Here is a 13,420-nt window from a genome sequence, read left to right as displayed (position 1 = left end):
AGGTGGGCTGCAACCACTGCCATGACCTTGGTGAACACTCTGGGGGCCGAGGTGAGGCCGAATGGAAGAACCCTGAATTGATAATGACTGGCTCTGAGCCGGAAGCGGAGAAACCTCCTGGATCGTCTGTCCATCAAGATGTGGTAGTACGCATCCTTGAGGTCTATGGAGCACATCCGGTCGTTCTCCCGCAGAAGGGGGAGAATAGATTGAAGAGTGACCATCTGGAACTTTTCCTTGGGTATGAACAGGTTCAGAGCGGAAAGGTCTAAGATGGGTCTGATGTCCCCGGTTTTCTTTGGCACCAAAAAGAACCTTGAGTTATAACCCAATCCGGACTGATCTGGGGGGACAGGCTGGATGGCTCTCTTTCTTAGCAGCTTCAAAATCTCTGAAGCCGCTGCCTCCCTCTGATCGGGTGGGACATCGGGGAGGCATCTGGTTTTGGGGGGGAAGATTTAGGAATGGAATGGAATAACCTCTGGATATGATACGGAGCACCCATCGATCCGTTGTAAGGGACTCCCAGTTTGACAGGTGCTCCGTCACCCACCCCCCGACTGCCTCCAGAGAGGGACAGTCGGGCAAGCCCTCAGGGCTGTTGCGCGGGTCTGTCAGAGAAAGGTTCTCTAGACCCGAAATTACGCGACCCCCCCTCTGCCTCTGGGCCGGCGTCCACCTTGTCCTCCTCTGCCTCTAGAGGACGAGTGGTCCGCAGCTGGATGGGATTGCTGAGACTTGCAGAATCACAGCTTCTTTTGTCCCCTCTGATTCCGGATCCACGAAGTCGCAAAGACGGAGCCAGGCGTGACATTGTAAGACGACCCCTGCTCCGCTGGCTCTAGCGGCTCCCTCTGAAGCATAGGAGAGGAGCCGCATAGACGTATTAAAGATGGATTTCAGAGTGGCCATTCGCGTCGTAAACACATTCTTGTCTCCGACCGACATGGACTCCGGGGGGGGCTGCAGCGTATTCCTTGATCAAGTCTCGCTGTAGCCTGATGGTATGTGCCATATAGTTCAGCGCCCTTATGGAAAAGGTCGCTGAAGCAAACATCCGCTTCCCAATCCGGTCCAACGCTCGAGATTCTTTATCTGGCGGGTGGACCAAAGAACTCTCCTGAGCGAGTTCTTTCTTGGTGGCCGCTGCCACTAACATGGCATCAACAGGGGTTCCTTTGGCTCATGACTGTCTATCTTTGGGGGGACTTAGGATTTTATTGGGATGCCTAGGGATTGGCTCCACGGTGTCGGGCTCCTTCCACGCCCTGGTGGTAATTAAGTCCACCAGTGGGTCGGCCGGAGGGGACACCCAGGAGGTAGATGGGCCTGCCTCAAACGCCTCCAGGAACACGGATTCATCAAGGGAAGGTTTTTGGGCAGACCACCCCCTCTAATACGCAACATTTCCATGATGTCTCCAAAGGAGACATCTTCAGGGGGTGACCTTGGGGAACCCTCCCTATCATCTAAGTCCGTGTCGGTGGTAACGGACGGGAGATTCCAGGTGCCTCCTTTTACACCGACGTTTCCGAGGAACCTCCTCGGTGGGGCTATCCGAAGAGGGCTCGTCCACGGGTTGTTGTTCCTCCACGGGAACTAGTTGGAGGGCTTGGGCAGGCTATCCCGATGGTCGGATGATGGAAGACAGACCCTCATACAGTGGAGGTACGGATGGATCCGAAGCCCGAACCGGGGACCTGGAGGACCTCGACAGTACCCTCTCCACTACCTCAAAAGCCGAAGGAGAATTGCCCTCGCCAGCCTCTGAGAGCAATCTCCTCGGCTCCGAGGAAGGGATTGGGGTCGGAGCCGATGCAGTCGGCGCCGAAAGAGAGGTGCGCTCTGAAGACACAACAACTCCCTCGGATCCGACGCTCAGCCCTCGGTCCTGAGAGCTCAGATCCGACAAGCTCGAGGGCATAGTCGGCATCGAACAGACCAGTGCTATCGGCGCCGACAAATCCGTGGGTCCGAAGGGGCCCAGATCCGATGACTCTGAGATCCGAAAACGAGTCGGAGAAGGAGTGATCGGGGCAAACATGGCAGCCGCACTCCTCCCCAGAGGGGGGGGGGGCAAGAGCACCCCATCTGCATTTGGTCTGCAAGAACCGACGCATCATCCGATCCATATCCGCTTTGGAGATGCTTCTCGTTGACCTGGAAGAGGTAGCAGAGTCGGGCCGGGAGGGCCGCCTTGACGACCTCGAGGGAGACCGATCCTCCTCCTCCGGCTCCGGCGAGAAACTAGGCGAACGGAGCCGAGAGGAGGAGGATCCGGAGTCCCTCGAAGGAGACTTAGCTGCTTTAGCTGGCGGAGCCAAGGGTTGAGATTTAGCCCTCCTTTTATGGGATCTATATCCCTCCTTATCCTTGTGCCTCTTCTCTCTAGCAGAAGAGGCACTAGTTTCCTCAGAGCTCAAACCCGAAGAGGGAGGTTGAGTCCCGGGTTGAGCTAAGGGAACAGAAGGTGCCGGGGCCGCCGAGGCAGCCAGAGCCCGAACGGGAGAGGAAGAAGAAGCTGACTCCTGGGGGAGCTTTCCCACCAGGATCAGCTTGTTCTTCCTATCCCGAAGTGCCCGGGGGTTAAAGGCCACCCAGATCTGGCAGGCCTCTGATAGATGGGCTGCCCCCAGGCACAAAACGCACTGAGTGTGGCCATCAGCTGGGGAAAGCTTGTGGCCACACTCAGTACATTTAGAAAAAAACGGTCTTAGGCCCTTCCGACATCTTAGCACTCACACACACACCCAAACGCTAAGGGGGGAGGGGGAGTGACTAAAGAAAGGCTAATTAACTGCACCAAAAAAAATTAAACTAGCACAAAAGGGAATCAAAAAAGGGGCTAATACCACACACACAAGATTATAAATTCTCGAACAAAGGTATAAATCACCAACGATCTTACCCAGCCAGGAGCTCTTCAAAAGGAAAGCTTCTTCAGCCGCGGCAAAAAACGATCTGAGGTAATATGGTTGGTAGCAGGGGGTTATGGGTAGGGGGGAGGAGCTAGGAGCTTGGATCTTGGAAAGCTGCCGGCTCGGATCCGAGGTCGGATCAGATACCCACAGGTTGCAGAGCAAATGAAGTAACTACTTCAGATCAGGTGTTTAATTGGAGAGGTGGGGAGTTTGCACTTAATAGGTGAGGTGGAGGTGGTAGAGTTGGAGGAGGGGGGATGAACCAGGATTGGGGAGGATGTCCCCATCTGGTAGCAGTGATATATGAAGTAGATTAAGTTTAGAGTAGCAAAAGTAGTAGTTAGTGGGTCTGAACTGAAGGACTGAAATGTTTTAATTTGTGAAACTGAATATAGGAGGTATTGTAGAGAGAAGGTGAAATAGGGAAGTGCAGGGTTATATTGTAGGAGGATGTTGCTTGGGTAAGAGTGGGTGACAATGGAGGGTAATGTAAGTTAGTGTGATATGATAAGCCGGAGAGGAGGAACAGAAAGGGAGTTAAGAGGAAATACATCAGCATGCTGTTATTTTATGTGGGTGAATTATTGAGATGAAGAGAGAGGAGTTATTGATTGTCGGGAGATTTGATAAGTAAAGGTAAGAAGGTATAGGGTGGAGTAGGTTAGAGAAGGGAGAAAAAAAGAGTAAGTAAATCAAAATCAGGGTGAAGCAGAGGTGGAAACAAGGAAATTGATTTGTGCTATAGAGCTAATAGGAGGTAGGGGATGGAGAGGAAGGTAGGGGAGGGGTTACTGATCACAGCTTGGGATGTACAGTTACTGGATAACTGGAGTGAGGGGTAGGGTCCTTACAGGGGGGGGTTAAGAGTATAAATTTAGAGTAAGCGGGGGGGGTGGGAAAGGAGTGAGCCCGAGCGTGGCGATGGCAAATGGAGTGGGCTAGAGCAAGTCCTCAGCATGGACGCAATTCCACATAAATAAACTATCACCCACTTTGTGGCAGCAAAGGGAGAAAAAAGGATGGTAAATTTATAGAATTAAATATCATACAAGTATAAATGGAACAAACATTAGAACAATTACCAACACATTTGTTTTCTGTTTGGTTTATGTAGTCTTTTTATTATTGTTGAGACAGGAGTTACTGGGGTGGATAAGAGAGAAGCAAGTACACTGAAGAAATTAGAATACTTGGGAATATAATATGGCATGTTTCATTTATTTTAACCAGGTCTGTGTGCAGCTGATTTATACTTTCTTCTAGGTTAATGGAAGTAAAGTCTAGAATTTGCACTGCTCCTCTCTGAACTGCAGTACTTTTCACAGTTTGTGTTTTCCCTCAACTTTTGTAGCTTATTTCCCCCCAGGTCCTTTACATTTTTTTTCTGGCATCCAGGCCGTACACTTAGTCAGTTACTGACATTTACTCAGAAATCTAGGTCCACTGTCTTTCTCTGCTAAGTGCCAGTTTTCAGACTGGGATAGACAGAATTAAGCTGCTATTTAATGTGTAGCCATTTTGAAAGTCCTGGCCAGTAGTTTATTGACCAAGGGCTGCTGGGCTTTATGGGGGGGGGGCACACACTGGCCAAAATGGAAACACCATTCCCCCCATCATTAGCATGGGTCCCTGATGGAGATAAGAGTAGGCCAAGTCCTCAATCCACTTATGAGAGACAAATATTGATGTTAGTCAACATGACCGAATCACCTAGAGCCATATTTTCACACCAATGAGTGGCTAAAGCCCTGCTATGTCATAAGGTATGATCCATGTTCTCCTATCTTGAGGATACTGTGCATCACAATAAATGCCCAAAGCAGTTAGTCCATACAACTTTTCACCCTACAGGGCACCATCTAGAATCTGTGCTGCTGCACACAGCTCCATTCTTAGAGGAGTTCTGAGATGGAGACACACTGCATTTTTTGTGGAGGTGGGAGGAAGCCCAAAGAGAGACAAGGAGAACATGTAAATTCCAAACAGGCATGAGCCAAAGGTCAGGACCGCAATCTTGTACCTTGTGCATGGGAGACGAAGACCATAACTGATATGCCAACTGATCTCTAATCAAAAGTATTTGGATTATTGAACATTGTAAAAGATATTAAAAAAAACTGGAAATGGGATCTTTGGAGCAAATTACATAGAAATACATGAATTTATGGGAACAATACAAGTAAAATAATGCTCAGGAGGACTGAGGTTTAAGGAAAGATGGGAACTGAGCAATTTGTGGTAATGTTGGACTGAAGAACAGTTGTTATAAAGAAAGAAAACAGATATATAATGTACAATGTATGCAAATGAAAACAAATGTTTATATGGTTTGTTTTATTTTCTATTAATGTACGTGTGCTTATGTTTTAAGTGGTAATTTAATAGATATGTTTAAAAAAAGAACTTTGTGTTAAAAGCTTAGTCTCTAAGTGGGACACTTTCTGGGGATGACCTAAGGGCTCTATGACATGTAAGTCGAAGACTGTGTTGAAAACTCACAAATTTTTTATCACATCCCTTCAAACTAGGGCAAAACTAGATCTAACCCTTTCCTCATGGGTTGTACTTCAACAAGGTCAGGAGTGTGATGGTTTGCTAGGTGGAGTCATCCTGCTGGATGACTTAGCTGTGATCTTGGAGGGAGACAACCGAAAGCTTAAGGTTTCCTCAGTCTGTTAGAATGCTGTTTCTTCTTAAGGGTTAGCTGAAACTAGAAAGAGGGAGCAAAATGGGGTTCCATAAAGGTCTTCCAATATACTAAAGGCCTGAATTCTTTAAAGGAGGTAACCCACTAAGTCATGTTAGGCATGGTTAAAGAAAACCTATCCACATAACACACCATCTAAGGATGACTGCTTTAGCTCTTCCTTTAAAGATGAGCGTCTTTGCCATGGCAGCCCATGAAAGTACATTCCTGAATCAACTGTTTTGAACACAGTGTTAACATAGTCAAAACAAAAGCTAGTCAAGTAGCATCCCACTGTGGAAGTGGTGCACAGAGTCCTGATCAGCTTTAGTTTCAGTCTAGGAAGGGCTTAAAGCTTTTCCGGCACTTGATCCACTATTAATGCCTAGGACCTATACAGATAATACAAAACTGTACTCGTGTCTATCCTGTTCAACATTTTGGAATCCTTATCAAGTGTAAAGGAAAATGATCTACCTTGTGGATCCTGTACCAGTCCAGAAAGATCATGCAGGAGTCATTTTAGGGCATCCGAAAAGGATCTCACACTATTTATTGGGGAAGGGGACATGATAAGGACTCATGCATTTCTGAGTGCTAAAGAAATGGAATCTACTCCCAAAATGCATTTACGTCAATACTGATGATCAGCTTCACAGGAGGAATGACCTAAGACTCTTCTTCAGAAACTCATTTAGGCATTTCTGATAGGAAACATGGATGGACAAAGGCAAGTACACTCAACTTCATAATCTTCAAGGTTTGCTTAAAAGAATTATTTGGTAGAGAGCTGCAGTGAGAATTATTCTCATTATCTTCAGCTTTGCCTCACAGGTACTGATCCCTGTGGTGCTCTGACACCTCCTAGGAAACCTGTAGTCTCCTAGTTTCAAATATAGAGTGCTCATGCATGGACAATGAACATGCAAAAAACATGCAACAGAATACTGATGCTCACAGAAGTGCCTAACAGTGGTGGCACATGGCACTAAGAGACCTGCACTACACCATGTCATGGCATCAAGCTACATTCCCTAAAGTTATGCCCACACATCTACAAGTACAACCAAACCTCAAATATCGGGAGATTAAAAGTCTGGTCATGGAGCCACCAATGGACCCTATTCATTTTTAGCCACTAAGCCCTGATGGAATTTTGGGGTAGGCCTGAGGAGAAGAGTCTTTAATCATGTGTTCTACCACAAATTTCTGACAGGAGGGCTTAAGGAGCACCTTCCCTGGATCAGAAAAATTTCAGGCAAGCTCCAGATAACTGATCAGGGCATGGAAACTGTATACACACTTTGGGATTAAGCCCCCCCCCATCCCCCAAACATTGTGGGTTACTGTGCTGCACCTCTCCTGGGCCCACAGTCATCCAGTGAAGTGGAAGATGGGGACAAACTTGAGCATTTTTTTCAGCCTTCTGATGGTGTTCTGGCAAAGGCCTGTATATACACAAGGGACAATCCCATCGCTCGCCATGAAGGAAATTTTCAACTGCCACCATTCTCTAAATCACTTAAAATGACAGAAACTTCTCCCTCCTCTGTCTATGAGTAGCTGAGCTGAATTGTTAGCATCAACTGAAGTACCACTCACCCAAGCTCCAAAGAGAAATGCCAATACAGGCCATGACCTGTAACCTTGCGGCCACACAAACATCTGGAAGGTTTTGTGCCTTAAGCATTAACGTAGTAATCCCTTCACAGCTAATGTCAAAATCAGGATGTGAACTGCTAATGACGTGTACCACAGTAGAGGGCATGGACTCAAGAGAGGAAACTTACAAGAAGAAGATGAAAAAAAAAAAAAAGGACTGGAGATGAAGGAAGGGCAAAATACAACTGGAGACACACTGACAAGAGTGCCAAATGCTAGATACAAATCTGTAATTTTTCTATTGGTATTTGAATACACCTTCCTAAACAACTTCACCCTAATTCTGTAACCCTGAATTAATGCATTTCGTCACCAAATGTGACACATTTATGCTGTTTTCCTTTAATAGTGCAACACAGCTAAGAAACACGTGTACTGAAAGGCTGCAGGGTAAATCTATGCATCATACATTTTCACAACTGCCCAAATCAGAGTTCTTCTACTTCTTGGCTAATATTTAAAACGCTTCCTGTCATTTCAGCTTTATAGGTTGGTACTAGGCTATTGGCCCTAGGGCCTATACAAGCCTAGCCATAATTCCCTGGATATTTCTTCCCACAATATTTACTTCCCTGGACCCCTGTCTAGCAGGGCGACTGACATGATCCCCGGGGTGAATTTCCTATCTCCCATCCAATCTTCAAGGTTCCTTTTGAAGAGGGCCAAGGAGGCCCTCTGCTTGACATGTATTGGCAGTCTATTCCAGAGTGTAGGGAGTCTCTGGGTCAGAAACCTATCCCTCCAGCATGTTTTTTTCATTGTGATGACAATGTTTAGATCCCTAAAGCATGTGGCTCTGAGGGATTGGGATTTCTTTAAGAGGAGCATGTCCAACAGCTCAGGGTTTATATGCTATATAATGGGAAATGAAATACAATAGCATGCCTTGGACATCTGAAGAGGGGCAGCATACAATGCAATGACTTGCTATGCATTTTTCTGAGCAACAAATTGTCTTACTAAAGAAATGTACACAACTTTTACAGTATTTAGAGTGCCTATAAAATTAGTTAACACTTACCGGACAGGGAGACTGAAGAAACAGAGTTACTTTTTCATCTTCAAGCATGAGCTGCAAGAAGAGTCGCCGGATGAATCCCGAAATATTGCCAGATGTAGGAAGGTTTCCATGTTGTGGGGATGAACGGAACAGTTCACAAAGAACCTAGGAATGAAACAAATGGTGATACAATCAGAGACAGAAGTAATCATGCCTAGCAGTGCTGTGCACAATCACTTGTTGATGTTAGACTGTTTTCTCTTCTATTGTTCACAAAACTAACTTAAGAAAATAATATGAAAGTAACTTTATATTATTTAAGAGATTATGCCAAATTTAGACTCAAAATTACTAATTCTTTGTCAAAAATGAATATGGTAGATTTGTAAGTAAATATGGCGGATTGTTGGCTCGTGGCTATCCATGACCATCATACTCTACTGGCCCCATTTGTTCCTCCAAAATCCTGGATTCACAGGACAACTGGAGATGGAGAAAAAAGCTAAGAAATGCAGTCATTATTCAGGAGGGTTTACGGGATTTTTTTTTATTTATTTATTTTTTTTAACATACACTTCTTACACCTCCCTCTGTTGCTCAGAAAGTGCTCTGCAATGTCCAGAATGCTGGACCCAGTGCAAGTGTGCACTTCCATATACCCACAATGTCCATCATGAGTGTACACAAACTGTTACACCTGCACAGATGTTGAAGCTGCAATTGCTGGTAGCCCTCAGAGTCTACTGCATCACTACTCAGCCAAAATCCTGTCCCCACGACAGGTGAGCTTGCTTTGGCTGCTCTCTACGCTAGACACATTTCAGCATTCTCATGACTCCTAAAATGTCTTTCTAAACTCTTGCTTGTAGACTTTTAATCTTCTGCCACAAAAACGTTTACTAGTTTCACATTTCAATGTTTAATGAAAAACAATCTCACCTTATCACAGCTAAAGTACAACAGGCATGTCTTTTGTGGGCTTATGATTTTGGTTAATCATCTCTTTCATTTTAATTTGGCATACTTTTTCTTGGGAACATAAGTATGCAGGTGACTGCATACATCATGCTGTAACTATACATTAAGCCACTGCATCTGTCAGTCCATCACTGACTGGGCACACTTCCTGGAGGAAAAAAATAAAATAAGATACCTACACTCTTTAAAAGTAATAACCAAGTAAATACTTAGCTGACTTACAGTGAACTCCAAAAGCCACAGCTGAATGCAGCATTTGTCCAAGCACCAAGGTTTATAGGTGAATACTATGCTAACTGCCCTGAAGGGCCATTTTAAACCTAGCCAACAACTCAAGTTTTGAATCAAACCCTGTACCCTGAGTCTATGAGGAGAAGACCTTAACCATTGTGTCAAATCCATCTCCCAATGTATGGCAAGAGGGTATCTGAGAACCATCAAATTACATTCCCCTCACAGATCAGTAGTTAAAGTAGGAACATGACTGGTACATTTTAACATCAGATACATTTCCATGGCTGGTCCACAATAGGGCTGAACCCCAAACTCCACCGAGGTGGAAAAAGTCACAGAAAAAAACAAAAAAGCCAAAGATTAAGAAACATTTTTAAGTGAACTGTATCAATCGTCCTTGAATAATAGTGATGATGAATATGTCCTGGTTACTCTAGATATTAAATCATTGTTTATAGTTTTTTCCCAATTGTGAAGGTGTTGAGAAGATATACATGCATTTAAGTTCACAAGATTCTCTTCTTAATTCTTCAGTTAATCTGATATGCATTTTATTGCAAATAATTTTGGAAAACAATGCATGCCTTTTTTCTAACCAAATATTTAAAAAGCAGACTGGAATAGCAATGGGCAATTCCATGTGCCAATTAGTTATGCCAACTTAGTACTGTTTCAGTGGGAAATGGAGGTAGTGTTTACTCAACACAATTTCAGTTCACATATTCTACTTTATACTATATTCGTTGATGATGTTTCTTGTTAAGGAAGGGTGAGATTGTAAAACTGAATGAATTTTTGAAATATTTAATTAGCTTTACAACTTTAAGTTTTGAAATTAATTATTCAACTAACAGTATTTTTTGATGTACAAATAAATAAAGATTGTAGGAAATTTAACTACATTACCTTATAAAAAGAATTGTAAGAAAAATAGTCTGCTGCCAAGTAGTAGTCTGCACCCTAGATATACTTATGATAATGTTGTAAAAGGACAATTGCTCAGAACCAGTGGATTGAGAATGAATGATGAGAAGGTAAATGAGGTGATAAGAGGACTTGTGTAATAGTTTTGCTAAAAGAGGGTACGATGGAGAGACGCTAAAGGAAGTCACTTTACATGTTAAGAGTTCTAAGAATGCGCAGACAGCAACTTATTTTAGAAATATTAAAAAAAAACTGTTAAAACAATCAGAGAAATTAAGAATAAATGTAATGTATTCTGGTAATGTAAGAAGTTCATGTGATACTTTTAAAAAACACACTGGGATATTGTAAGTCTTAAGTTGGGACATTTATAAAAGAGTGGGTGACAGACCACAGTTTACTTTTAGAAAAAGGAGGAATTTAAAAAAAAAACACTTTTACACTACAATGACGCTAGGATCGCCCCTATATCTCTTACTTACAGGATTGGTACACATCCATGCAGGAATTGTAGCTACTATACTTACATTAATTTAGATTCTTGTTTTATAAATCCAGTTTCTCAGAAACATTATCATAAGTTTTATTCTAATTCTTCCTCTGAACATGTGGTTTATCCTGCCAACTGTAAGTGTTGTGATGCTTTTTATGTAGGTAAAACTAATCGAATGCTTAATGAACGCGTTAGTGAATGTGTCTATGACATTAAGAAATCATTTAATGAAAAATGCTTTAGCTAGGCATGAGATGAAAATGGGTACACAAAATAGTTCTCTTTTTAGTATAACTAAAATTCTTAGTTTTAATTTATGAGGAGGGGACATCATTAATTGTACTGAGGACTATGAATATGAATATAAATGGATCAAAGAAATGAACTCAATTGTTTTTCCTCGTTTGAATGATAATTACATTTTCTTTGAAACCCGTTTCAAAGAAATATGGTTTAAAAAGATGGATGCTCCTTTAATGGGCAAGTGTTTTAAATGGTCATATGATCTTTACTTTATAAATTGAGTGCAGCATGACTATATAGATATATAACAGAAAACGAGCTTACAAAGCAGTCCACTCAGGGAAATAAGTGATTTTATTAATGTTAGCACACGCTTTCGGAGAGCTCAATGTCCCTCCTTCCTCAGACACAAAAACAATACAATAAACAACTAAGTGTGTTTTATATATACTCCAAATCAATTAACTAAATTAATCAATTATACTAGACAAATTCAATTAAGACACAAAACCGGAAGCGACTACAACATCATAGTGGCACAATACTAAAATGGCAAACAGCACCACCATCTCGGGTCCCTTTGTTTATTGATAGCATTTCTAGTATGACTAATTTCTTGGAGTTCACTTACAATTTGCAGGAATTGAGTATTAGCCACTTGGATATTCTATTGATTAAAGATTTAGTTAATTCGAAGTATAAGAGTGTTATTTATAGAAAACCCACCTACTCCAACTCGTTCCTTCACTTTTCTAGTTGCCACCCTAACCATCAAAAGAAAGCTGTAGTTAAAGGGCAGATGGTTAGGGCGGCCAGGATGACATCTGACGAAGAGGATTTTTTGGAGGAATGCGAGTTTATGAGTACCATGTTCATTAATAGAGGGTATCCCTTTTGGTTTGTTTCAGAGATAAAATCTGAAGTCATTCGCAAAAGGCAGACTGGTTTCTACAAACCAATTTTGATTAGTGATCGTTATTCTTATCCCACTTCCAGTGAAGGGTGTGGGTCTAATATAGATCAAATTCACAACAAGATTAAGGAATTTATGGGAACCAGATTTTTGTGTACATTTAGTTTAGATCATGTTGACATTAGGAATGTTGTCTATAAGAATTGGCCCCTAATTGCCGTAGACCCCTATCTGATTAGACAGTTAGGTGATGCCCCATAAATCACCTTCAAAAGAGGTTATAACTTGAAGTCACTTTTGGAGTTTAAGTCTAAACCTGGGGGTCACGGCAATTTTGGAATGAGGAAATGTGGGGCATGTAGGCAGTGTAGGTATGTATATACAGACTCCAAAGTTAAACTTATAATGTCACAGGTAAATTTAATTGTGAAACCAGAAGTGTTGTCTATGCTGCTGTTTGCCAAAAATGCGCTGCTTTTTATATCGCTAAGACAGAAAGGAAAGTGAAGCAGCGCATTTACGAACATGTTTATGCTATTAATAGACGAGATCTGAATAATGCCTTTGCAAGGCACATTAACGAATTTCCAGACCTCCATTTTAAATTTACGGTCCTTAAGATGATTAATGTTGATATCAGGGGTGGCCCTTGGCAGAATCAGTTGGAAATTGACGAATTGCTTTGGCAAATTCATACTGCTGCTTATATTTATCCTGCTCTGAATGACCATGTGTCTATTAGTTGTATTTTAAAAAATCTCGCTTTAAAAAGGTGACACAAATTTGTAAATGTGTTTTAAAAGGGGTTTTAAATGAAGTTTTGTATGTGTCATATATATATCTGTATAATGTATACTTTTGGTTTTGATTTATACATATAGAATATATATGTATACATATTTTATATATATATATATATATATATATATATATATATATATATATACTTTTCATAACTATTTATTATTAATATATTAAATATAGATATTCTTGTTTGTGTAATTATTTTAATTCATAGCTTGCTTGAAGGGCATTGTAAGTCATAGGATCGGGATTTTAGCAGTGTGCCACTGTGATGTTGTAGTCGCTTCCGATTTTGTGTCTTAATTGAATTTGTCTAGTATAATTGATTAATTTAGTTAATTGATTTGGAGTATATATAAAACACACTTAGTTGTTTATTGTATTGTTTTTGTGTCTGAGTAAGGAGGGACATTGAGCTCTCTGAAAGCGTGTGCTAACATTAATAAAATCACTTATCATTTTCGTGAGTGGACTGCTTTGTAAGCTCGTTTTCTGTTGTTTTCTGCATTGGTCTGTGAATTTTGGAGTTTTATATATATTTATATATATATATATATATATA

The 13,420-nt window shown here is 41.9% G+C and overlaps 1 protein-coding gene across 8 annotated transcripts in view; it reads right to left on the bottom strand.

The window, feature by feature from the left end:
- The window catches only part of BIRC6 (baculoviral IAP repeat containing 6), a 4,524,268-nt gene that overhangs the window by 830,857 nt on the left and 3,679,991 nt on the right, over positions 1–13,420 (bottom strand). For all 8 annotated transcript variants that reach the window (XM_044058419.1, XM_044058463.1, XM_044058448.1 and 5 more), the window contains exon 56: positions 8,291–8,434. In XM_044058419.1, the coding sequence (XP_043914354.1) occupies positions 8,291–8,434 (144 nt within the window). The remainder of the gene's footprint in view (positions 1–8,290; positions 8,435–13,420) is intronic.

This window comes from Protopterus annectens, chromosome 1.part2, assembly GCF_019279795.1.
Source record: "Protopterus annectens isolate FY-2018-M chromosome 1.part2, PAN1.0, whole genome shotgun sequence".
NCBI classification, from domain to species: domain Eukaryota; kingdom Metazoa; phylum Chordata; order Ceratodontiformes; family Protopteridae; genus Protopterus; species Protopterus annectens.
The sequence above is the reverse complement of the archived record's forward strand: the minus strand, read 5'-3'. Positions and strand labels throughout refer to the sequence as shown.